Source organism: Mastigoproctus giganteus, chromosome 9 (genome assembly GCF_048544385.1).
Source record: "Mastigoproctus giganteus isolate SK-2022 chromosome 9, ASM4854438v1, whole genome shotgun sequence".
NCBI classification, from domain to species: domain Eukaryota; kingdom Metazoa; phylum Arthropoda; class Arachnida; order Uropygi; family Thelyphonidae; genus Mastigoproctus; species Mastigoproctus giganteus.
In genome coordinates, this window is record NC_143583.1 from 219,117,662 (window position 1) to 219,144,788 (window position 27,127).

Below are 27,127 nucleotides of genomic sequence, written 5' to 3' on the forward strand. Positions count from 1 at the left end.
GTTTTTTATTTTTTTTGGCTAACACCATATAAGCTTGCTTTTGCATCATTTGGCACTGCCACCACTATTACTATTTCTGTGTCTATATGTAATATACATTAGCAGAAACAAGGGCACAAAATTTAATTATTTAATATTTTAATTTTTTTCCTTTCAATTATTAACTGAAAAATAGAAGAAATACACAATTTCATGCTTCTATTTTATGTTTGTGATGTTTTTCCATAATTTTGAGCAGAATTAATAAAAGTTTTGTTTCACAAAGAAGACATGTTAAAAAAAAAAAAGATAAAAAAAAAAACAAGATATAGTGACTTCTACTTTATGCAATTTGATTATGTGAATTTAAAATAAGAGGCAGAAACTATATTTACTGAAAGTGCAATGAGAAGCCAGCACGATAGCCTGCTATTTTCTAATTTTGTTTTGCTGAAGGTCGTCGATTCATCGCCTATTGGAAGTGCATAATTTTTTCTTTTGTACTTATTTTACTTACAGGAACTTCCCGACTTACATATGGGTTGCATTCCATGGAACACTACGTAAGTCGGAATTTCCCCCATGCCTGTGCAGCACTCGCAAGTGTGCTCGCTGAATTGATTGAATCAAAAAAGAAATCTTTGACGACCATATAAATAGGATTATTTATTATTTTATTCAATTTTTTTTATCTCATGCACAGGAAAAGCTTGCAATTTAAAAAAAATTCAAAATTATAAAATTACAAAAAAGAGAAGAGACAGGCATAATGTCAGTAAGTTTTATCTCTCGAGCATCATTGCCAGAATCGATGTCTTCAGCTGATAGGTATGCCACTGTGGAGGCGTACTTATGTCGTGTGTTGAAGAAGGAGTTCGCCGCTCAACTTTACAAAAGAACATATTAACGGATGACTGGACGATGGCATTTTTCTTTTCATCATAGATTTCTTTGTAGCAAGCATATCATTCACCCCTCTGTTAACTTTTAAGAATCGTTTGCTGTCAGGATCCATCTTCTCAAACCTCGCTACTGCCAATGCAATTTCACCTCTCGCTGGTGATCTGGAGAAGCATCTCGGCTCCTCATTTGTTTTATCTTGAGCTTCGTCAGCATTTTCTTCTTTCACTATTGCTGCCTGCAAGTCAATAAGTTCTTTGTTGATTAATTCCTTCTCTTCTTCCTCTATTAAGTTCTCTATGTCTTTTGCATCAACCTCCAACTGAAGTAGCTCTACAACCATTACAATCTTATCTGTAACCTTTTCATATGATTCACCTTTTTCAAATCCTTCAAAGCCTTTTACGTGCCATGGGCATATTTTCTTCCATGTCCATTTAAACAACTTTTAGTAATTTCTGCCCAGGACTTATTAATGCTTAAGTTGGCGTGGTAAATATTGTATTTCCAAAGTCTCTTAAAGATTTCCAAAAGTCTCTTAAAGTAAATTTTTTCTCATCATCTACTGCAGACAATGTCTGAGCAAATGTTGTGCATAAATAGTATGCTTTTAAATTCAACATAACACCCTGATCCATAAGTTGGATGAGAGAAGTTGTGTTTGGCGGTAGAAATATGACTCTCACATTCAAATTGAAATCATCTAGATGCATAGGATGTCCAGGAGCATTATCTAATAGAAGCAAAATCTGGAAAGGAACGTCATTGTTTTTACAATATTTTTCAACCATGGGAATGAAGCAGAATTTAAACCAATCCTTAAAGAGAGATACTGTTATCCATGCTCTCTGGTTCGATCAGAAGTGCATGGGTGGGTGGCTTTATTGATACCGTTAAATGCATGAGGATTTCCAGAATGGTACACAAGCAGTGGTTTTAATCTGTAATCTCCCACTGCATTCTTCTTCTTCTTTGGTCCTTAGCTGGCAGCTGGGGGAGGCGGTTGGCCACGCAACCAGTATGCTGTGTAGGTGCCGCAGGGTTTCGGACTTGCTCTGTGATGTTCTTCCATACCTTACGATCAATGGCGTCAGTCCTGGCCTGGTTAAGGTCGAGACGTCGGCTCTTCAAGTCATTTTCCACTTGCTTGGCCCACGTTTTCCTAGGCGTGGTCCGTTGGATGCTCCATTGGGTGGGTCGTTGTCTCCAAAGGAGTCTGGATGGTATTCTGTTCGTGCCCATTCTACATACGTGGCCAAACCATCTAAGCCTTCGCTTCTGGATTTGGTCGGCAATGGTTGGTTGCTGTTGGCATCTGGCGCGGATGGTATCATTAGTGATGCGGTCGCGAAGAGAGATTCCCAAGATCTGCCGCAGGCATCGCATTTGGAATACCTCAAGTTTGGTCAAATCTAACTTGAGACAAATCCATGTTTCCGATCCGTAAAGAAGAATGGGCAGGATCAAAGTCCGGAAGAGTCGGATTTTAGTCTTTGTGGAAATGTTGGTCCTCTTCCACAGACACCATTTGAGCGAGGCGAATGAAGTGGCCGCCTGTCCAATTCTGCTGTGGATTTCCATGGTGGATGCAACTTTCTTCTCCTGGACCAGCGACCCAAGGTATTTAAAGTCCTGCACTTGCTCGATCTGGACGCCTTCGAGATAGATGGTGGCTTGCAACCAATCTGTTGTCAGGGCCTTTGTCTTACCAGCATTGATCTTCAAACCATATGGCAGGGCAATGCGGGCAATGTCGTAGAGGATGTCCGTGGCTTCAGCGTCGTTACTGGCAAGGATAGCACTATCATCAGCAAACATCAGGTCAGTCACATAGTGATCCTTGTCATATTGTATGCCCTGTCTATTTCTGAATGCTTGCCTCATAATGGCGTCGACCACGATGTTGAAAAGCAATGGGGAGGCTACATCCCCTTGGCGGACTCCAGTTTGGATGGTAAATTCCTCAGATAAATTGTTCTGGATGCGCACCTGGCTGGTTAAACCGTTGTATGCAGTTTGGAGGAGTGTGATGACTTTTCGAGGTACGTGTTCAACCTCTAGTAGTTTCCATAAGGCAGGCCGGTGGACACAGTCGAAAGCAGACTTAAAGTCAATGAAAACAATTACGGTTCGCTGTCCACACCGGATCCTCTCCTCCATCAGCTGACGAATGGCAAAGATTTGATCACAGCATCCTCGCCCGGGTCTAAATCCTGCCTGTTCTTCTCGACTGGTTTGCTCGCGATGTTTTTGCAGTCTTGACTGGATGATCTTCATAAAGACCTTTCCGATGATGGAAAGGAGGCTGATGCCACGGTAGTTCTTGCAGTCCCGGTTATCACCTTTCTTGTGGATCGGTACGATAATGGCTTTCCTCCATGTTAGCGGAATTTGTTCAGTGCACCAGATGGTTTTGAGGAGCGAGTGTAGTCGGCGAAGCAGTACATCTCCCCCGGCTTTGATCGCTTCTGTGGTGACTTGGTCCACTCCTGGTGCCCTGCCATTCTTCAGGGATTGTATGGCTGCTTTCACTTCTTCTACTGTAGGCTCAACATCGACCATGGAGACCTCAGGGGGGTCGATCGAGAGAGCTGTTGCTGGCGGTCCCTGAGGTGGGTCGTGATTATACAAAGCTTTGAAGAATTCACTCCACCGTTGCAGGCGTTCGGATGGTGATCGCACGAAGGTCCCATCAGCATTCTTGATGTTGTCACTAGTCAATTTGGTCTTTCCACTCAGACATCTGAGGGTGCGGTAGAGAGTGCGGTACTCATTCTTGGATGCCGCCACTTCAAGATCGTCTGCCACTTGGTTCCAGTATGCTTCTCTTTCTGCCATTCTTTGTCGGACTTCTCGGTTTAGCTGCCGGTACCGTTCAAAGTCGACCAACTTTGCCTGTTTCCGTTTGTCCACGAGGTCGAGGCACTCGTCTGATATCCATGGTTGCGTTCGACGTCGGGCAGGTGGACATAGGGGCTTGGCACATTCCAGGATGGCATCAGAGATCTGCTTTTCTTCTTCATTTATATCCTCGGGCACGGCCAGCATCTCGAAGCGGTTGGATAGGGCGATCTGATATGCCTGTTTGTTGGCAGCATTCATTAGCTGCCTCCAGTCCAGCTTGGCTGACCGAGATGATCTTTTTGCATGCCGTAATTTGAGCTGCACCTTAGCCCGGATGAGGTAGTGATCAGATCCGCAATCAGGTCCCCTCATGGCACGAACGTCCATGAGTGATGAGCGAAATTTGGCATTGATCAAAATGTAGTCCAGGATTGCTGAGTCCTTGCCAGATGGATTTCGCCATGTAAGTTGATGTTTTTGAGGGTGCTGGAAATGGCTGTTTCCAATGATCAGGTTGTTAGATGCGGCAAAGGACAACAAACGTAGTCCGTTGTCATTGATCTTCCCATGGCCAAACTTGCCCATTGTTGTTTCCCAACCAGATCTGTCCACGCCAATGTGGGCATTAAAGTGCCCTGTGAGGATGATCACTTCTGTCTGCGGAATTGAATCCAGCGTATGTTGGAGCTGGTTGTAGAAGTCATTCTTGGTCGGGTCCAGGCTAGTCTCAGTTGGCGCATAGGCGGAGATAATATGGGTCTTGATGGTGCCCTTGACAGTAAGGACTGCCAGGCGGTCCGATATTGGTTGGAAAGCGATCACACTACTGGTGGCCTGAGCATCGACCATAAAGCCCACTCCTGCTTCTTGTTTCTCACCACCAGAGTAGAATAGCATAACCATGTACAGAAAGGTTAGACAGGATGGGAAGGGAGGAGAAGTTATGCTGTTAATTAAGAAAAACATAAAATCAAAAGACATACATCCAGTTGATATAGAGGAACAGTGCACTGTTGGGTCAGTTTGGTGTGACATAAGCACTGCGAAAGCAAAAATAAGAGCAGGAGTGTGTTATAGGCCTAATTTCTATTTCTCTGTACAAATTGTACAGAGAAATAGAGTGGGCTAGTAAATCAGAATGTCTTATAATGGGGGATTTTAACTTCACAGATATTGATTGGAACTTGTGGATTGGTCACTCACACACTAGTAAGACTTTTGTGGATTTATTGGATGATTGTTTTCTGCAGCAGCATGTTCGAGAGGCAACCAGAGAAAGTAATACTCTTGATCTGGTTATCAGCAGTGATCGTTCGTGTATTAAGAATTTGCAGATAAAGGAACCATTAGGTGGCAGTGATCACAGTGTACTGATGTGGGATTTACTTAAAGATATAATTATCATCAGGGGTAAAGGAAAGGGTTTTTGCTTCCGTAAAGGTGAGTACAGTGGTTTCAGACAGTTTTTAAATTCTGTACAGTGGGATCAACTGACGATGTTACCAACGGTAAATTCTAAGTGGGAAGCATTCAAGGAATTAATCGTAGAAGCTACTAAAAGTTTCATACCTATTAAGAAATACTGTTCAACGTTTAGGCCTAAATGGTTATCAAATAAACTAATGAAACTCGTGACAGAGAAGAAAATTGCATGGGATGCATATAAATTATCAAGCGACTCAGAAGCCTATGGTAGATATAAGCTAGTCTGTAATCAGGTCACAAAGGAGGTTAGGCAGGCAAAGGCAGATTACGAGAAATCTTTGGCAAAAGATGCTAAGAAAAACAGCAAAGATTTCTTCGCTTATATAAACTCTAAAAGGAAGGGGATGAACTGATTGGTCCACCTGATATCGATGGTTCAACTGTTGTTGATGATCCTGCTCAGTTAGCAAACAAACTGAATGAGTATTTTGCATCTACATTCACACATGAGGAATTATTAAGGTTTAAAAATGGCAGAAGGTTATCAAATTGTAGCAGGGTGCTTAATGATTTTGTAATAACTGAGAGCAAAGTGGAGGAGAAATTGTTGAAGTTAAACATAAGAAAAGCACCTGGGATGGATGGAATCTATCCAGTTATATTAAAGGAGGTGGCAAGGCAACTAAGAAAACCCTTTGCCATAATTATGAGAGCATCCTTGGACTCAAGGGAGGTCCCCACTAGGGCTTGCATAAAACCGAGAAATTTCAAAACCGAGTTTAACCGAAGTTTACTCTTAAAATCGGTTTTAAAACCCGATTTTCTCAGACTTAGGGAAAATAATTAGAAGCTTATAACACAGGTATTTATTTAACTTGGGTAGATTGTACAAATTGTAATCAAATCTTTTAAACAAAATCTATCACCTCTTATAATAAAAAAAATTAAAAAAATTAAAATGCTCCAAAAAAGCAACCAGCTTGAAATTATACAAAATTACAAATTCTATTCAAATCCTTGAATAAAAACTATCTTCTTGTATAGTAAACAAAAAAATAATAAGCCCTATAATAATAAATAAATAAATAAATAAAAATAATGTGAAAAAAAACAGCTTGGGGAAATTACTTTACTATTTATTGCTCAGCTTTTTTCTGAAAATGATCCTTTAAAAATCACAGTATATTAAGCATTTTTCGTGATAGACTTGACCTCATTTTTGTGTTAAAGAGACCAGTGATCGAAAACACTCTCTCAGATTGGACACTTGTTGGTTTAATGGTCAGCAATGCTCTATAAACTTTCTCTAGCTATTCACTTCTATTGCTAGTTGCCTCCAAAATTTTAAATTCTTTGCTAATTTCCAATTCACTCAGATATTTTGAAGGCTATTCAGTTAATCTCTTTATTACACTATCACACTCTCGCATGAGTGTATCTCCAACATCGGAACTAGACGAGTCTTTGTTTTCTTCTAAAAGAACAGTTCGTTTATTTTCAGTTTCTTCATTCAACACTAAGACTCCTTCGGAATGTTTTGCAAATAATCTCTGATAAATCTCTTCAGCATGCTTTTTAAAAATTTGCTTACTTGGAAAATCAAAAGTTCTTGAACCTGAATCTTCTTTCCTAAACTTTTTGGGGTTGTGTAGGTAGCTCAGCAAAACCACAGTTTGGCAATTTCGTCGTGCATTTTAACGCTGCAAAAGGCTTTGGTGAAACTTTAAAGCAAATGGGTTTTCTGCTGAATCAAGCTTAGCAAGCAGAAATTCTATTGAAGACTCTGCTTTAAGTAAGTCTGGATCTTCTGAGGTTATAGCCTTCAGAATCATTTCAACTGGTCGCAAAGTTTCACATAGCAATTCAAGTGTTTTCCAGTCATCGTCAGACACAGCTTCAGTTGACAGTACTGCACATAGAGCATTTGGAATGCAATTTTTCAATTTCAGAAATCTCTTAATCATATAGAATGTGCTATCCCATCTAGTCTTGAAATCTAATATAAGTTTATATTCTTTCCCATTAAATTTTGCTTTAACAAAATTTTGTAATATGTCATTTTTGGTAGGCGATTTTCGAAAAAGCTTGCAAATTTTTCTGACTTTGTTAATAGTTTGTGCAATATTGGCCATTGGATTGAAGAAATAAATGAGCTCATCAGTAAAGTCGGTTTGATAAAGCATGCCTTTCTGTCTTTCTTCAACATCACTACTTTCTTCATTATTTTCATTTTCTTCATTGTCTTTGGGAGGCTCAGAGACTGTGGCACCATAATTGATTGCTTTTTCATAAAATACATCTATAACTGACAGATGTATACAATGGGCTATACATCGTTGATGATTAGGCGTAATTTGCTTGCCAAACTTAATCATCATTGCTGCTCCATCGGTGGTGCAGGCAACAATATCCTCATCCAAGTTCAAACCAAATTCCTTCAAGTGTCCATTCACAATTTGCTCAGTTCTTCTGCTATCAAGTGAACCATTAATCTCAATAAGACCTAACGACCAATGATTGTCTTTTGAATGCACATTTATATTCATATACCTTTTATTTTGTATAGACGTATATTCGTCTAGAGTCAATGAATACCATGCACCCAAAACCAATGAATTTTTGAAATGCTGAATGAGTTCTTCTTTCTTAGTTTTATAATAATTCAGAACCATATTTTTAACTCCATTCACTGAGGCTGGTGGTAATTTATCATATTTATTTCTCTGAAGGTGAAGGCTTGATTGTATAAACTCAGTCTTGGCAATTGAATAAAAAGAAAATCCATCTAAAGTAGCTAATTTTGAAATCTCTTCTTCCATAGATTTTTTAACAATAAAGTTTTCTGTTCTTACCATTTTTACGGGAGGTTCACTGTTATCTTGTTTAATGTCAATCTGATGCAATTTCTTTAAATGCAACATCAAAGATGATGTAGATCCTCCAGATGACTTCATTATCTTCTGACATTTCGAACATTGTGCTTCATCTTTTTTCGAGCAAAATAATTCCATACATTTGATTTCATCTTAGACATTAAGAGTAATAAATATAAATATTTGAATCCGGTTTTAGAACTTCGGTTTCGGTTTTAACAACTCAATATAAAAACCGGATTTAACCGGTTTATAAAACCGGTTTGCAAGCCCTAGTCCCCACGGACTGGAGGTGCGCAAATGTATCCCCAATTCAAAAAGGGAGATCAAAGGGTGACACGAGTAATTACAGACCAGTTAGTTTAACTTCTGTTCCGGGTAAAATAATGGATTCACCTGTTAAAGATGCATTGCAGAATCATCTAGACAAGACCGCAGCAATAATTCAGACACAACATGGGTTTGTTAAGGGAAAGTCTTGTCTGACAAATTTGATAGGATATTATGATGTGGTTACAAAGGAACTGGATGCAAAAAATAATTTTGATATCATATATATATAGATTTCAGGAAAGCTTTTGACACTGTTGTGCATGGAAGACTATTGTACAAATTGGAACAAAATGGTATTAAGGGTAAGTTGCTACAATGGACAAAAGGATGGTTGAGTGGGAGAAGACAGAAGGTGGTAATTAATGGGTGCTGCTCTTCGTGGACTAATGTTATTAGTGGAGTCCCACAGGGTTCGGTGTTGGGTCCACTGTTGTTTTGTATATTTATCAATGATATTGATGAAGGTATATCTGGCTTAGTGTCGAAATTTGCAGATGATACAAAGGTTGGCAGGGTTGTTAATGACAGTAATGGCAGTGTGCTACTGCAACAGGATTTAGAAAATTTGGGCAGATGGGCTGAGAAGTGGCAACTGAAGTTTAACATTGAAAAATGCAAAGTACTGCATATGGGTAGAAGAAAGCGAAACGTACCAACTGTGTGGTACTACACTTAAGATGGTAGAAAACGAAAACGACCTGGGAGTAATTGTGCAGTCAGATATGAAGTTTTCTGAGCAATGCAGACAGGCTGCCAGGGCTGGTCATGGGGTTTTGTCAATGATATATAGGAATTTTGCTAGCAGGGAAAAGGAGGTGATTGCCCCTCTGTATAAGGCAATGGTCAGGCCATGCCTTGAGTACTGCGTACAGGTCTGGAGGCCTCATTTTAGGAAGGATGTAGATTTGCTTGAGTGTGTATAGAGAAGGGCAACAAGATTGGTGAGAGGAATGAAGAGATGGATCCTCTTACCAAAAGAGACTTAAATTCTGCAAATTGCAGTGGCTGGAGACTAGGCACCTGTGCAATGATCTGATTGAGGTGTATAAGGTCTTGAATGGGTTGAGCACACTGAATTCTAATGGGATCCTTCCACTTGTTCAGATTACAAACCTGAGGGGGCATAAATTCAAATTAAGAAAAACAGATGTAGAATAGATGTGTGGAAATTTGCCTTTAGCCAGCGGGTGGTTAATTGCTGGAACAAACTTCCATCTGTCCTTGTGGAAGTTGATAGGTTAAATAAATTTAATGAGGAACTGGGCAGGCATTTGGAGGGAATTTTGTTTGTTTTGTGTTTGGTTTTTAGGAGCATTAGCAACTAAGGCCATATTGCTCCGGGATATGCGGTGGTCATTCCCTGACCTTTCCGCATTCTCCGTATTTGGTGGTGATGGGCTCGAACCCCGGTCTAATCAAGAAGCGTGTGCTACACACTGCTGCTCCTTCCCACCTGGCTACGGAGGCACCCCTCTTGGAGGGAATGGTGTGATTTTTTTTTTTTTTTTTTGGCTGATGCTGCATAAATTCATGCACTTGCTTTCTTGCATCACATGCCACTACTACATGTTCTTTTATATGTGCACTGTCCTTTAAAATAGTATTCACTGTTGAAGCAGCGAGATCTAATTCCCTTGCAATAGATGACAAACTTTGTCCTTCTTCGTACTTCTTAATCATTTTCATCTTCATTTCTGAATCAATTTTGTTTCGTTTCCTAGCACTACCACCACTTGTACTTTTCTTTGATCGCTTTTCCTTTATCATTGTAATAAGTAAATAGGAATGAAGAAAAGTTTCTGAAAATTTGTTTTTTATATGATTGAAGTTTTCAGCGAAGGGGAATACATTTCTCCATAACAGCATAAAAACCCACACAATTGCAGTTATTATCGCAAATGCAATAAGATCGAGTTTACTACCTGTTTATAATTAGATGCACTAACAGAAAGGCCCAATAAACCAGAAAGTGCAAATTAGTTTTATTGTTTTTGGTCGTGACCTCCAGAAATGTGCTTTAGAAAAATCTCACAAAGGCATTCAAAATTTATTCTTATAATGGGAACATATGATAACAATGAAAGGGTAGTGCAATTTTCATTATAAATATGACCTTTTAGAGAGATAAATAGCATAGTAATACAGTATAGCGAAATTTTCAACTTCAAAAGACTTGGAATGAATAAAAAATAAATAAATAAAAAAACAAACTGTGTTATTGGGTTCACATTACGATATTTTCACAATACCTCCATTTATTCCTACAGAATGCAAAATATGTTTCTGCGTTTTTTTAAAGTTTGCACCGGCTGGCAAAAACTTACATAAAGTCAAATTTCCATAAGTCGAGTATTAAGTAAATCGGGGAGTTCCTGTATTTTGTTTTTATTATTGCCCTTTTGGCTAGTAAGCATCCTTATAGTTCTAATGGAAGTGATAGTAAGCACTCCTGGGATTTGCTTGAAATGAAACTGGAAGTGCTATGTCCGAGGCGAGAGCATGGCACACATTAAACATGTTCTAAGTCTGAGTGAGAGTACATTATGTACTATTCGAGACAGTGCTGATAAAATTAAAGAAAAAAAGAGTGGTGTGTCCCTAACTGCACAAAGTATGCTTGATCGAATTTGATGGAACGCACAGAAAAAAATGCTTGTTACATGGATTTGTCCAAAATAAAAAACATGTTAACACTAGCTAGCCTTTATGATGATTCAAAAGAATGTGAGGAGGGTGAAAGCCTTTTTCGAGACGTTCAGGATGGTTTGTGAATTTTGTCAATGGTATGGCTTTCATAAAGTGAAAACGTGTGAAGAAGCTGAATCAGCCTATAAAAATGCTACAGATGTGTTACATGCAAAACTGATGCCAATCATAGAGGAGGGGGAGTACATACCCAACAGATATTCATCCTGAACGAAACAGGTTTATATTGGGAAAAAATACTTGATTGCACTTATATTCCCATTGCTAAAGAGACTGCACCTCACTATAAGGCTACGAAAGATCAGTTAACGCTTCTGTTTGGTGCTAATATGGAGGGTCATAAACTGAAACCTCTGTGCATTTACCACCATCAAAATCCTCATGCCTGTAAAGGTTATGACAGATTGTACATGCCTAGATGTGAAAGTTACTTTCATAGCCCTGTTATCGCATTTTTCATTGATTATTTACATTACGCATGAATTTAAATTGTGCAAAATGTTCTGGAATGCAACCTTCGTGTAAAATAAGAAGAAGAAACTGTATATGAATGTTTGAAAATAAGATATTTAAAAATTTCAAATTAAAAAATAAAAAGATACACATAATAATTGTGGTATATTCATAAAAGGCTAAACATCGGTATACTGCAAGCAGAATTTTACTGATTTTGGGTCTATGTGCATCCTAACAAAATGCATAACTCCTGCCATCCCCCCCTCCAATCCCTGGTCTTGTTGGTACATATTGTATTATTATTAAATATAGCAAGAGCTTTTTTGTTAAGTAACTCAGCTAAAGAAGCTCTTATTATATTTAATATTAGATTGGCAAAACATGGTAACTAGAATTCATTAGATAAGAATTAATGTCAGTAAATATTGTACTCACTCTATTCTAATTCTGCATTTCAAAATATCACCATGTCTGTGAATTTCCTATGCTGTTTTTAACCAAATTTTATGTGCGGATTTTGAAAATCACCAAGATAGTTTCACATCACAGTTATTAAATATAGAGGGAGTTACACTTTACCAAAATATATCAATTTTGCATAATCTAGTCAGTAATATATGATATACTGATTTATTTTAAGAGATATAGGCTTCTCTTAATTTTAACAATCGATTCTGGCCTTGGTTTTCTTGTGATAAACATAATCAGACTTCTACCTATGGTTCTACCTAATTCTGATGCAACAATTTCCAATTTGAAGAGAGCACACTTAGCATTTTTGGTGAGGATTTTTATGGGTTGTGCCAAGGTTTTCCAAGTATTAACTGATTGTGATATGTTCTCAGGGTTGTAAATCTATCCTCCAAACATAAACAGCCCCTCGAAAGTGAAGGGTGTGGCCCGCAACCCTTGCAGTAGGAAAAGTTTCCAAAATATTTTGTTATGGAGGAAAGTATGTGGTTTTGTAAAGACATTATCGGACTTCTGAAAGAACTAGGTCTCATGCATAAGTCAGATAAAGGCGGTAGTACATAGTTTTTTGGGTAAAAGGAAAGAAGAAAACTATGAAATGTTGGTGTCTAATTCACTCAAGTTTATTCATAGATGCCTCAAAATAAGTTTAAAAGCAGTTTAAAAACTTGATCTCAAGGTTACTGGTTTGCTAGTTGGTTTTCAGGGAGGCTTTTGCAAAACAATGTTGTTTATTGTGTTTGTGGAACAGCAGTGCGATAGTAGAATATTATGTTGGGAAACATTAGGACAAGCAAGACCAGTTCATACCAGGACAATGTAATGTAAAATGTGCAATGAAACAAGGTTCTGCTTCCACCCATGCACATCAAACTTGGATTGATGAAAAATTTTGTGAAGGGACTAGATAAAGAAGGTAACGGATTTGCATACTTGAGAAGCGTGTTTCCTAATTTAACATATGCCAAACTTAAGGAAGGAAATTTTGTAGGACCCCCAAATTAGGAAACTCTTGAAAGACGATGTGTTTGAAACCCAGTTAAAAGAATTTGAATTGGCAGCTTGGCGATCACTTAAGGCGGTAGTACATAGTTTTTTGGGTAAAAGGAAAGAAGAAAACTATGAAATGTTGGTGTCTAATTCACTCGAGTGCTACAAAAACATGGGCATTTTTAGAACAAATGAATGCATGGAATGGTAACTATTACCTGCATTGCTAATAAAATCAGGAGTTCAAAAATATGAATGAAAACACCACCCACCCTCATTAACAATTTAGTAAAGGCCACCTTCTCTAACAACAACAACAATTATTAGACACCCGACATGAGACAAAGACAGAGGTATGGAATGAAAATGTCATAAGTTGATACGAGAATAAAAATTAAAAAGAAATAAATTTTGTAAATTGTGGACTTCATCTGATGATCAGAAGAATTTTCATTGTGACTACGACCATAGCATGCTTATGAATGGCAGATAAACGTGTTTGCTTGTCAGACATTTTCTTAAGTTTGGCAAGCTAGTGATTGGTACTTAGGAGTCTACAATACTTGCAAGAAAATGAACTGAATTTTAGTGAAGTCCCGTTATTCAGCAATACCCAAATGCTTCCCATGAACCTTCTCAATGGTGAATATTAGACTTACCAGCAGGTTTGGTCTGGTGGACTATCTATCAACTGGTGCAATACCACCACTTTACTTTTGGAGGCTTGAAGTGGTGAAACCCATGTTTAGTCTGCAGAAAAATGCTCTGACAACCCCCATCTCTTCCACCGTACAGCATGACTGATGTTATCAGAGGTTATAATGGACATAATGGTCAGATCCAATCTTCCATACATTTTAAGGATACTGATCTAAAATGTATTCTCAGGCTAGATACAGTCAGTCCTCGTATAGCACGACAGTTGCGTTCCTAGAAACCCTCGTGCAATGCAAAATCGTGCAATATAAACAACAGGCCCTATGGGAAAAATAGGGTTATGTGCCGACCACCCAAGATTGAACACACATTTGTAACCAAAACATTACCAAACACAATAAATAATCATAATAAAATACTTACGCATTTTATTACGACTATTACGTAATAAAATATTACGTAATATCATAAGCAAACTTGTTTTTTTGTTTGATTTTCTATCCAAACAGATGACAGCGGTTCCATCTCTTTCAATTCTTTGTGTCTTAATCTAATGGATTTTAATTACACTTTGAATTGTTCCTGCTATGAAAGTTGTTTTTATTTTCTCTGCATTCTTTCTAATTCTCGGCGTTGCCTCATTTAGGTCTGTAGCACGTGCAATATCACATAGTCCTTCATTTCGCTCAAAGCGTTTCACAATTTCATATTTTTTCTCTATTGACAGAGGCGGACTGGCCATAAGCCTTACCGGGAAAACCCCGGTGGGCCAGAGGCCGGTGTGATTTTGGCCATAAACCATAGTATGAGGCTACTATAATTTCCCGGGTAAGAATTTTTGACCCAGTCCACCTCTGTTTAACGATATTGCTTTTCTTTTTCTCTCTGAATCTGCAGCGTCTTCACCAGAACGCTTCCTTTTCACACCTTTTAAGTATTTTACTCATTTTTAGGGAATAAAGCACAATTACAAGATGAGTAGGCACCCTTCATATACATAAACAAAGCTGCACGCATGTAGCAACTGAATAAACAACACCGTAAAGACAGAGATTAACACTACACATTTTATTAAAGCACATTTCTAGGGGTTACCACCATAAAACAATAAAAACAATTTCTAGTTACGTTTCTGCTAGTGGAATCTGTTATAAACTGGTAGTAAACTCCATCTTCATTTGCGATTATACTGATTGCTGGAATTGTGTTGGTTTTTACGTTATTATGGTGAAATGTGTTTCCCCTTCACTGATATAAAAAACGTAAATACATTTTCAGAATCTTCTCTTCATTCCTATCGTGTTGCGTTCAGTTGGGGTGATTCTGCGTTCGACTGCCATTTCTTGTAAACACAAAGGTGAATCGTGCATAAGCGAATTCGTTTCGTGTTATATAAGATATCGTTCCCCCATTTATAAATCGTGTATGATCGAATTCATGTAGTGTAAACACGTGTTATACGAGGACTGACTGTACTAGATAGTCCACCAGATCAAACTTACTAGTAACTCTCTAAGAGATATCTAAATTAGCAAGTATCTAATCTCACTGCTTCTACTTGTTCAGATAGAGACTGGATGGAGTTCAAGCTGTGTGTATGCAGTAGGAAACTGCATCCTCATGACAAGGAGATGGGTATATTCTTGGTGTGTGTGTGTGTGTGTGTGTGTGATGTTTATCAATAATTTCTCCTCCACTTTGCTCTTAGTTATTACAAAATCATTTAGCTTCCTGCCAGAGTTTGATAAACTTCTGGCATCCCTCTCCCTGAATAACTCATCATGTGTAGCCACAGCTACCTGAGCGGGATCATCAACAGTTGAACCATCGATAAAAAATGGACCAATCTGATTCATCCCCTTCCTTCTAGATTTCACATCAGTAAAGAAGTCTTTGCTCTCTTTGTTATGAATCAGTTCTTGTTACCAATTAAGCTGTGTCTCAAAGTATCTCATAAGCAGTATCCAGTGTATATGGACTTAATTGTTGTATTTGCTACCTTAGTTCTGTGGTATAATTAATGTACTTTTACCTATGTGGCCTTGAGACAAAATCATTTCCTTTGCAGTAAAAATTACCGTTCTTTTACTCCTAATACTAATTACAGCTAATAAATTCTTAAATACATTTCAGAATGCAACACAACAAACAAAAATTAATGAAAACTCCATACTGTAAATTTTTGTAACTCTTCAAGGGCAGTAGCTAATCGCCTAAGCAACTTTTCACTCTCACTACAAGAATTATCATAACGTTTCTTTAATGAATCAGATTTCTTCTGTAGAAGTTGAATCTCCTCTTTGCTCAAGACTGCTTGCCCCTGTTGTATAAGTTGAGAAACCTCATCACTGCAGTTAGATACTTCACGTTGGTGTCCATCAAGATCATATTTAATATTCTGCAAAAAATAAAACGTATTTAATTAACTATAATATGACTTTATTGAATATGACTTTATTTGATGTAGACAGCAATAAAGTCTTTAGTGCATGTAAATTAGTTAGTACTAGGTAGAACTGATCATTTTAAATGTTAGATGGGAAATCACTATTCATGTGAATAGCACTATTGTTTAATATATTTACCAATAGTGGCTGAATCATGTGGCACACTTCCTTAGGATTAAAGGTCTGGTAATATCAATAACTGTAACACATAGATGATATAAATGACAACATACTTTATAATACCAGCATTCCAATTAAAAAATATTAAACAGATTTCCTCTGAAATATTGGTGCAGTTAATGGCTGAAATTTTTCAGTACTATTCCAAACAATTTAGCGGTTTTGAAAGTGAAGTTTATTTGTTATTGTTTATGGAATTATACTTGTAAAGAACCTCAAGAAATTAGGGGAGGGAGGGAGGGAGGGAGGGAGGGGGAGAGAGAGAGAGAGAGAGAGAGAGAGAGAGAGAGAATCTTTATTGTAACATCTGATTGTAACTGGTTACTGGTTACTTAAGTGTTGCAACTTTCCCTTCACGGCCAAAAGGCCAGGGGATTTTAAATATATATATGGCATTATAAAAAATATATATATATTAAAATTGGCATCAGCCATTTCTTAGAGTTTTTGCTCTTTGATTACTACAGTTCAGGTGAGTCAGGTATGTAGGTTTCAGTACACTGAGACACTAGCATGCATTCCTTAGCATAAGAAACCAAAAATTAGAAATCCCCAGCAAATCTGAACAGGCATTTTTAGTGTTTGATTATTTACATATTAAATTAGAACAAAATGCATCAGAGCTCCACATTCCAGCCAGCACCAAAATTTTATAGTCACCAAAGAGGAGGTGCCCATGTTTTTATATATTATGTTGCTACTAATATGGAATAATAGAATAAAAATGCAATAAAATATCATAAGAAGATAGAATGATAATATGAGAATTTAATCTTATTTAAAAATATAAATAAATAAAAATAAATAAATATATATATATATATATATATATATATATATCATAAATTGTACTACATTCTAATCTTATCAAGAAACCACAGAATGCAAAGTAGCAAAATACTTTGCCCACATGATTTATGTGCAAAATATTTCAATAATTATCGAAATACTTTGCCCATCGAAATCTGGTTATTAACAGAGAATTCAGTTTTATGGATTTCTTGATAATTTAGCACATGCTAAGTTCAATAAAACTATTTTTGTAAAACTGAAATGAATGGCAGTGGCTTCAATACTTTATTTAATGTTTAATGAAAACAAACAAATAACCATATGCATGCAAAAACTGACACAGAGCATGTTGGTTCTGACAATATATTACAATTGGTTATGGACACCGCCCTGAAGTTGGTAATCAGTCTAGTTCAGTGGTCGGCAACCAGTGGTCCACGAGGGAATTTTGATGGTCCACAGAGTAATCTGAATATATTTGCAATTTTCGTGTTTATTAAAATGTTTCATTATATTCTGATTCTACTTTTTTGCAATTTTCGCCTTATTACGTTCATCATCATTGTGATCACATTTGTGAATTTAATTTTAATTCTATTAAACAGCGATTCTAATTAGCGAAAATAGGAGGAATATTATCCACAGGCTATAAAAACAAAGATATATTAAGCACAAATTTACCCTTTATTACCTCACCAATTAAAAAATTAAATGATACATGAAAATCGCAAGAAAATATGTGATAATCGGAATAATTAATACATACTGTAATATGTATATACGAACTAGTTGACATTCCTGTTCACTGACATTTGTGGGTGGGGGTTAAAATTTAAAACCATAAGCAATCAATAACAAAGAACACGGCACACACAAATTACAAGTAACACAATAAGTGCAAGTGAAAACGGAGTAACGAGTTCATCATCATCATCAGCCATTTTCAATCCACTGCAGGATGAAGGCCTCTCCAGCAACTTTCCAGTTCCTTCTGTTTTGAGCACTGGCCATCCATTTACTACTCAAAAACTCATGAATTTCATCTATCCATCTCCGCCTTTGTCTTCCAGGTTTTCTTCTAGCTCCTCTTGGGTACCATTCTGTTACTTTCTTAGTCCATCTGTCATGTCTTCGAGCTATGTGTCCTGCCCAAGACCATTTTAGTTCTTTAGTTTTGATAAGAATGTCCTTTACTTGAGTTTGCTGCCTAATCCACGTGTTTCTCTTCTTATCTAACAGTCTGATTCCCAATATAATTCGTTCCATTCTTCGCTGTGTAGTTCTTAGCTTCTCTTCCATTCTTTTGGTGAGTGCCCAAGTTTCACTTCCATAAGTCATGGTGGGGAGTATACATTGATTCCTTATTTTACGTTTCAGACAAACTGGGATATTGCTCTTCAGTATGTGACTATATTTCCTGAATGCTATCCATCCAAAATTTATTCTTCTCTTGACTTCCAGCCATTTATCATTATTACAGCTAATAACTTGTCCCAGATAAGTATATGACTCCACCTTTTCAATTACTGCTCCTTCAATCATTATTTCCCTTTCCGTGGCATACTTGTTCATCATTACTTTTGTTTTAGCCATATTCATCTTTAGTCCAAAATCCTTACTAACTGTGCATAACTGATTAAGATTTTCCTCTAATTCTTTGGGATCGTGGCTTATGACCACAATGTCATCTGCAAATCGTAAATGGTTTAGGTACTCTCCGTTCACATGTTCACATTGACTCCTTTCTGCGACCAGTCTAATCTTCTGAAAGCTTCTTCAAGGGCAGCAGTAAACAGCTTCGGTGTCTCCTTGTCGAACTCCTTTTTCGATTTTAAATTTGCTACTGTCTTTGTCTAGTCTAATAAAGGATGTAGCATTCTCATATATTTTCTTCAAAATCATAATATATGGAGTATCTATGCCTTGTTTTTCCAGTGCCAGAAACATTGCCTTATGCTGTATGGAGTCAAATGCCTTTTCATAATCCACAAATGCCAGGCATAATGGTGTTTTATATTCATTTGCTTTCTCCATTAGCTGTGATATTACGTGAAGGTGATCCATAGTTGAGAATCCTGTACTAAAGCCAGCTTGCTCTTTCGGTTGATTCTCATCAAGTATTCTTTCTAATCTGTGAGTAATGACCCTTGTGAACAACTTGTAGATATTGGATAACAAGCTAATTGGTCTATAATTTCCAATTTCTCATTTATCTCCTTTCTTATGCAGCAAAACTATGATTGCATTATTCCACTGCTTAGGCATCACACCTTTTCTAATGCACTTTGTGAAGAGCCTTGCCAGTTTTTGTGTTATGTCTCTTCCTCCCAATTATTACGTTGCATGTTTATAAAAGGCCCAGTGCAATATCCGGTATTAGCGATGCTTTTATTGTAAAAAAATATAGAAAGCTATTTCTAATCGATGGCCTAGCCTGGGCATGGCACAGTTCGAAGTTCTTAGGTAAGTGACCAGTGATATTTTTATTTTAACTGTGCACAGTGTGATATTTAATGGCATCAAAGAGCTTGAGTTTGATAACTATCTTATTTTTTGTTTGGTTTTAGATTCAAATAAAATAACCCCAATGAGTGAGAAAAAGCAAGCAAGCATTTTGCGCATCTTAGGTAATACATCGCGTTGTCATGGGTTGGTTAATGAATCAGAGCCTTTAGTTGTTAATCCAAATGGATTAACAACTAATGAAATCGACTTCATCCTCACTAACAGTAGATATATTGTGAATGATGTTACCATCCTGAATAAGGTAAATGTTGGAAGTGATCACAGAATGGTAAGATGAACACTTGATATAGATGTAGGAAAGGAAAGGAAAAAAAAACTGACTCGAGTAAATAATACAAAAGTCTTAGAGATAACAGAAGAGGAGAAAAAGCAGTATGTACTGGAACTTAAGAACAAGTTTCAGCTTCTGCAGTCTGCTCAGGACCAAGATATCGACGAGGAATATTACAACTTTCTGAAAGTGATAAAGCCCAAGAAACCTATAGGGAAAAAGAAATCCAAAGAAGAAAAAATTAGTCAAGAAACACTTGTTATGATGAACCGAAGGTGAAAAATGAAGAGCAAGATAAACACTGACAAGGAAAAAATTGGGTATACTGAGTTATGCAAAGCGATTAGAAAGAGACTCAGAGAGGACATAAGAAAATTTAACACAAGAAAAGTAGAACAAGCACTGAAGAATAGCAAGGGTGTATTTATAAACAGCAGAGAAGGCATAATTCAAATAGCAGAAGACTACTATAGAGAATTATACAAGGAGCAAGGGAATGATTCCAGCAGTGGGGAAGATGGATTGCAAATTAGAAACACATACGACATACTCGATATTCTTCCTGATGGGATAGAACATGCATTGAAGAAAATGAAGAATCAGAAAGCACAAGGGGAAGATGAAGTTACTGTAGAGTTGTTAAAATTGGGAGGAAGAGACATAACACAAAAACTGACAAGGCTCTTCACAAAGTGCATTAGAAAAGGTGTGACATCTAAGCAGTGGAATAATGCAATCATGGTTTTACTGCATAAGAAAGGAGATAAATTGGAAATTATAGACCAATTAGCTTGTTATCCCATATCTACAAGTTTTCACAAGGGTCATTACTAACAGATTAGAAAGAATACTTGATGAGAATCAACCGAAAGAAAGCTGGCTTTAGGATAGGATTCTCAACTATGGATCACTTTCATGTAATATCGCAGCTAATAGAGAAAGCAAATGAATATAAAACACCATTATGCCTGGAATTTGTGAATTATGAAAAGGCATTTGACTCCATACAGCATAAAGCAATGTTTCGGTTGTTGTTGTAGTTCGGTTTAACGACACAAGGGCTACTACGGCCAAATTGTGTCTCCTAATCGTTAATTTACAAAATATGTATTGCTAGAGAGATTAAATTATATACTTCTGTACAAACCAATATGTTTTAGATATAATAAAAGTTCTTCAATATTTGCTTCATTTCCTAAGATGCGAGATAAATCAGGTGATATATTCAATGTAGACAGTGATTGAAAAGTGTTTGACCGGATGGTTGAATGCAAGGGACAATCAACCAGGAAATGACAGACTGTAAGTTGCGTCTGACAGGATGAGCACTGTGGTGGGCTTTCTCCCAATAATAGGAAGAGATGAGTATGGTGAGTGTGTCCAATTCTCAGTCTTGCCAGTACTACTTCCTCTCGTCTGTTTCTTCGGAAGCCAGACAGCCACAGCTTTGGGTCTTCTTTTATTTGGTATAGTTTATTGTTAGTGTCACTTTTCCAGGTCTGTGACCATTTATTGTAGCAGGCTTTGCGTATGACAGACTTAAAATCAGAGAAAGGAACCTGAGGATGTTGTGAGAGAGTGGTTTCCGGATGTTTAGCGGCAAAGTCAGCACTTTCATTTCCCGGAATGCCTGAGTGGCCAGGGATCCAGCAAAATCTCATTGACTGATTGGACACACTGCAAACGAATAGCTGGGAATGAATCTGTTTCAATGTAGGGTGAGAAATGAGGAATTCTTCCTTATGGCAGAGACAGCACTAAGAGAATCTGTGTAAATTATGGCAGATGAGATGGAAAGCTCAATTATCTTACTAAGCGCTAACTTAATGGCATATAATTCGGCTGTGAAGACGCTGCAGGCAAGCGGTAGAGTGGCTGAAATTGTACATAAAGGGAAAACCGCCGCAGCACCTACCGTACTCTCAGTTTTTGAACCATCCGTATAAATTTTACAGGCATGGTTGTTCATAGCATGAGCTGAATGTAACTGTCTGATATTGCAGGAAGGTATATTTTTCCCCCACTGGAGGAAGTATGTATCTTGAGAGACAGACACATATGTCCACGGAGCAACAGGTGTAGTTGTGTCTTGGAAAATTTCATTTAAATTGATATTCCAAGTCTGAACAAGCTCTTTTATCCTGATAGAGGCGGGTCTATTTTCATTTGGTTTGCTCTCATAGAAGGCGTCCCAACGGGTATTAAAGAGATACTCCCAACTTGGGTGCGATGGTAGACTCTGGATCTTAGCAGCGTAGCGAAGCAATAGTGTTTTTCTACGCAGATGTAATGGGGGATCATGCGCTTCAATATATAGACTTTGGATAGGAGAAGTCCTGAAAGCTCCTAGTGCAGTCCTCAGAGCACTGTGGTGGATCATATTTAGCCGTTTTAAAGTAGTGCTCCTGGCAGAGTCATACACTGGACAACTATAATCTAGTCGTGAACGGATTAAACTTCTATAAAGATGCAACAAAGTACACCGATCAGCTCCACGTGACATAGATGAGACCGAACGAAGTATATTTAAATGCTTTAAACAAGAAGTTCTCAAATGAGTGATGTGAGCTTGGAAATTTAGTTTGCGGTCTAGTAATAGTCCAAGAAATTTAACGGTATTAACAAGCGGGATTGGAGTATTGTTTATTTGTATTCAGGTTCCGGATGGAGAGCTCGCTTCGTGCAAAAGTGAGTGACAGTGCATTTCTTTTCTGACAATCTGTAACTGTTCCGTGAAGTCCAGGCCTCTATTTTGGTTATGGCTAGTTGCAGCTGCCGTTCAATGGTATTCATACTTTGAGATTGACAGGAAATGGTAAGATCATCTGCATACATATAAGTTTGAACAGTTTTTGGGATATCTCGTGTCATTGTGCTAACTCGGATTGAAAACAGTGTTGGACTGAGTATTGATCCCTGCGGAACTCCCTCTTCCTGTATGTGAGATGTAGAGAGGACGTTTTTGTATCGGACTTGAAAAGAGCGCAATTGCAGGAAATTTTGAATTGTTTCCGGCAAATGGCCCCGAAGCCCCAGATGGTAAAGGTCCCTAATAATACCATGACGCCATGTTGTATCAAATGCCTTTTCAAGATCTAAATTGACCATGACTAGATGGTGTTTCATGACAAAGGCATTGCGGATATGAGATTCGGCTTTGATAAGCACATCCAGCGTTGATCTATTTTTCCGAAAGCCATATTGTTGTTCTGGAAGGAGATTCTCTGACTCCAGGATGTAGGTGAGCCTAGTATGAACCATCCTTTCGAAAATTTTTCCCATGCAGCTCGTAAGAGATATTGGCCTGTAATTTTCAACACAGGAAGGATCTTTTCCTGGTTTTGGTAAGGCGATAACGAACGAATGGCGCCATGAAGAAGGATAGGCATTTTCGGTGAAGATCCGATTATAAAAAATTAATAGAGTTCTCAAGTCTTCATCAAGTAAATGCTTTAGCATAATGTAATGAACTCCATCTGGACCTGCAGCGCTATTGGAAGATCTGTTTAATGATTCTTGAAGTTCTATTAATGTAAACGGTTGGTTGTACGGCAGTGAGCGGCGTGTGAAGAAGTTGATTTTATACCGTTCCGCACCTGCTTTGATGTTCTGGAAGGTGGACGCATAGGTGGCAGAAGCTGATATTTTTGCAAATGATTCTGCTAATGCATTTGCAACTTCTTCAGGAGTAGAAATGTCTTTCCTTCTCCAATGAAGTATCGGAGAGGGCAGCCGAGTAAATTTGCCATTTAATGCCTGTATTCTTTTCCAGATGACTCGTGTATCCGTGTCTTTGGTAATGGTTGAGGCAAAAGCAATCCAAGAATCCCGTTTCGCTTTCCGCCTAATTTGTCTAGCTTTCGCTTTGAGTTTTTTATAAGCAATTAGGTTACTAGTGGTGAGATACTTACGGAAATTATTCCAAGCACGGTTTTTTTCCTGTTTGGCAATTAAACAATCTGTATTCCACCAGTTATTTCTGTGTTTGTGATAAGGCGTGGATGTTGGAATGGAACCATTAGCTGCAGTGAGAATCTGATTGATTATATAAGTATTTACTTCATCAATATGTTGTCTTTGAACATAACATCTGTCTAAGAGTATTTGGGCACAATAGCCTCCCCAGTTTGTCTTTTTAAACTGCCAGTTGGATCGTTGAACAGGATTCGGAGTTACTCTTGTTTGTAGTGAGCAAATAATTGGAAAATGATCACTGTTAAAGGGATCGGTTAAAACTGACCATGTCATGATTGGAAAGATAGATGGTGAACAAATTGACAAGTCTAATGCAGAAACAGATCCTGTTGCTAGGTGTATGTAAGTAGGAGATCCAGAATTTAATAAATTAAGATCATTATTGTTCATGAATTCCTCCATCAATTTGCCTCTTCTATCCATTGTAGTAGACCCCCACAATGGATGATGTCCATTAAAGTCACCAAAGAGACAAATTGGAGTTGGGAGTTGTGAAATCAGGATGTCAAGTTCTGAATGCGGAAGTGGTAGAGATGGTGAAATATAGATGGAAACAAGGGTAACTGAAATACCAACTGCAATACGAGCTGCGACAACTTCTAGAGTGGTTCTCAATTGGATCGGCCTGGATGGAATGTCAGAGTTAACAAGAATAGCTACTCCGCCACGAGCAGGAGAGTTTGAACTCCTATCTCGTCTGTATATCACATAATTTGAAAATTTTGGTGAAATTTGGGGTGACAAGAAAGTTTCTTGTAGGCATACACCTATGGGATTGAATTGAGCTAGTAAATCCCTTAAGTCATCAGAACGACTACTTAGTCCTCTGCAGTTCCATTGTAGGATGTTATACATTATTTAGATTTAGCTGAGGATGATTCGTCTGACTGTTTTTTGTTCGTGGGACATTTATTCCGGTCTTTTTTTGGGAATGTGGGGCGTCCAATATCCATGGTGTCATCTGCATGGAGTTCTAGAATGGGCTCCTCGTTACTTAGCAGCTCATCTACATCCATATTATTGGTAGGCGATTCCATTTTTTTGAGACTGAGTGAGATTTTAATTGTTCTTTTTCAACTGAGACTAATGGGGTATGAGTAGGAATACTGATTACAGTATTTGTGGCTTCGCTAGTTTTTTTCAGAGGATTATCTTTTTTAGAGGTTGAAAGTGTAAATTTAAGCCAATTCGCTAGAGAGGTGTTAGGCGGAACTGATACATCCGTTTGAGCTGCAGTAGAAACAAAGTTTCTAGTTCGAGCTGCATAAGAACGACCACTAGGCATGGTCGACATAACTTGTCTACGTGCCTCAGGAAACGTGACTTTATTTTCAATTTTGTATTTTTGTATTTTCTTTCCTGTTATCCATAGCTCACAAGTTTTGGAAAAGGCTGGATGGCTTCCTTTGCAGTTTGGACAAACAGGAGATTTGACTGAACAATCCGCTTGGGTGTGATCTTTAGAGCCACAGATGGGACATGTGGCTTCCCCGCGACAAGCCTGCTGGGAATGGCCGTATTTCTGACATTTAAAGCAACGAACAGGATTCGGGATGTATGGTCGAATCCGGCAGTTTAAATAACCAGCTTTAATACAGGATGGTAAGTCTGGAGTGCTAAATGTCAGAACGATGGATCTTGTTGGAGTAAGATTTCCATCTTTTTTCGTCATGATCCGTTTTACATTTACAACTTTCTGACTGCTGAGTTCTTGGAGTAGTTCTTCTTCAGAGACTGTAATTAGGTCCCACTCGCTGATGACACCTTTTGATGAATTTAGTGTTTTGTGGGGAGTAATTTCTACTGTCAACCCACCAAATGTTGTTTTTAACAGCCGCTCAGAATGTTTTGAGGTGGCTGTTTCTATCAAAAGGTCTCCGGATTGCAGTCTTTTAACCATTTTTGGTGATCCAGCAATTGACTCCAAGATTTTCTGAATTAAGAATGGTGACAACTTACCCACAGGTTGGGCAGATAGGGAATGAATCACCAGGAAGTTTGGGCAATCGTCATGACATTCTGCTTCTCTTCGCAGTCTTTTAGGTTGACTTGAGTCATGGTCAGGTTTAGAATCTTCCGCTCTTGAGCTCAAAGGCTCTAAGTTTGGATAATGATTTTTATCCATGATCGCTCCTTTTTGCCCTGGGGGTTTGCCTTTACCATCCAGGTTACCGGCCCCGCCACGGGGAGGCAGGAGCAGTGCCGCTTGGTGGCCAAGCGTAGAGTTAATAAGTTAGTACAGCTAGCTAAATTAAAGAAAAAGGTACTTGCCTTCTTCTGGGCTCTCTTCTTAGTGTTTTTAAGTAAGTAGAGCTACTTAACAGAAAATATTAATTCTAAGAGAAAAACAAGGAAAACTCTGTCACTTGGAGGAAAAACGCTTTATAAACTCGCAAGAATCGCTTGGCCACGGAAACGCTTGGCACCCGGGGCCGCAATGTTTCGGGCACTGGAAAGACAAGGCATAGATACCCCACATATTATGATTTTTTTTATTAGACTCATCTAGTCTAATAAAGACAGTAGGAAATTTAAAATCTAGAAAGGAGTTCAACAAGGAGACACAATATCTCCGAAGCTGTTTAATGCTGCCTTGAGGAAGCTTTCAGAAGATTAGACTGGTCGCAGAAAGGAGTCAATGTGAACGGAGAGTACCTAAACCATTTACGATTTGCAGATGACATTGTGGTCATAAGGCACGATCGCAAAGAATTAGAGGAAAATCTTAATCAGTTATGCACAGTTAGTAAGGATTTTGGACTAAAGATGAATACGGCTAAAACAAAAGTAATCATGAACAAGTATGCCACAGAAAGGGAAATAATGATTGAAGGAGCAGTAATTGAAAAGGTGGAGTCATATACTTATCTGGAACAAGTTATTAGCTGTAATAATGATAAATGGCTGGAAGTCAAGAGAAGAATAAATTTTGGATGGATAGCATTCAGGAAATATAGTCACATAGTGAAGAGCAATATCCCAGTTTGTCTGAAATGTAAAATAATGAACCAATGTATACTCCCCACCATGACTTATGGAAGTCAAACTTGGGCACTCACCAAAAGAATGGAAAAGAAGCTGAGAACTACACAGCGAAGAATGGAACGAATTATATTGGGAATCAGACTGTTAGATAAGAAGAGAAACACGTGGATTAGGCAGCAAACTCAAGTAAAGGACATTCTTATCAAAACTAAAAAACTAAAATGGTCTTGGGCAGGACACATAGCTCGAAGACATGATGACAGATGGACTAAGAAAATAACAGAATGGTACCCAAGAGGAGCTAGAAGAAAACCTGG

General features: G+C 38.0%; 1 protein-coding gene across 1 annotated transcript in view; it reads right to left on the minus strand.

Annotated features, from left to right (window-relative positions):
- Positions 1-27,127, minus strand: part of shot (dystonin-like protein short stop) — a 1,739,701-nt gene that overhangs the window by 1,141,525 nt on the left and 571,049 nt on the right. The window contains exon 30 of the mRNA XM_090380932.1: positions 15,808-16,032. Coding sequence (XP_090237058.1) covers positions 15,808-16,032 — 225 coding nt within the window. The remainder of the gene's footprint in view (positions 1-15,807; positions 16,033-27,127) is intronic.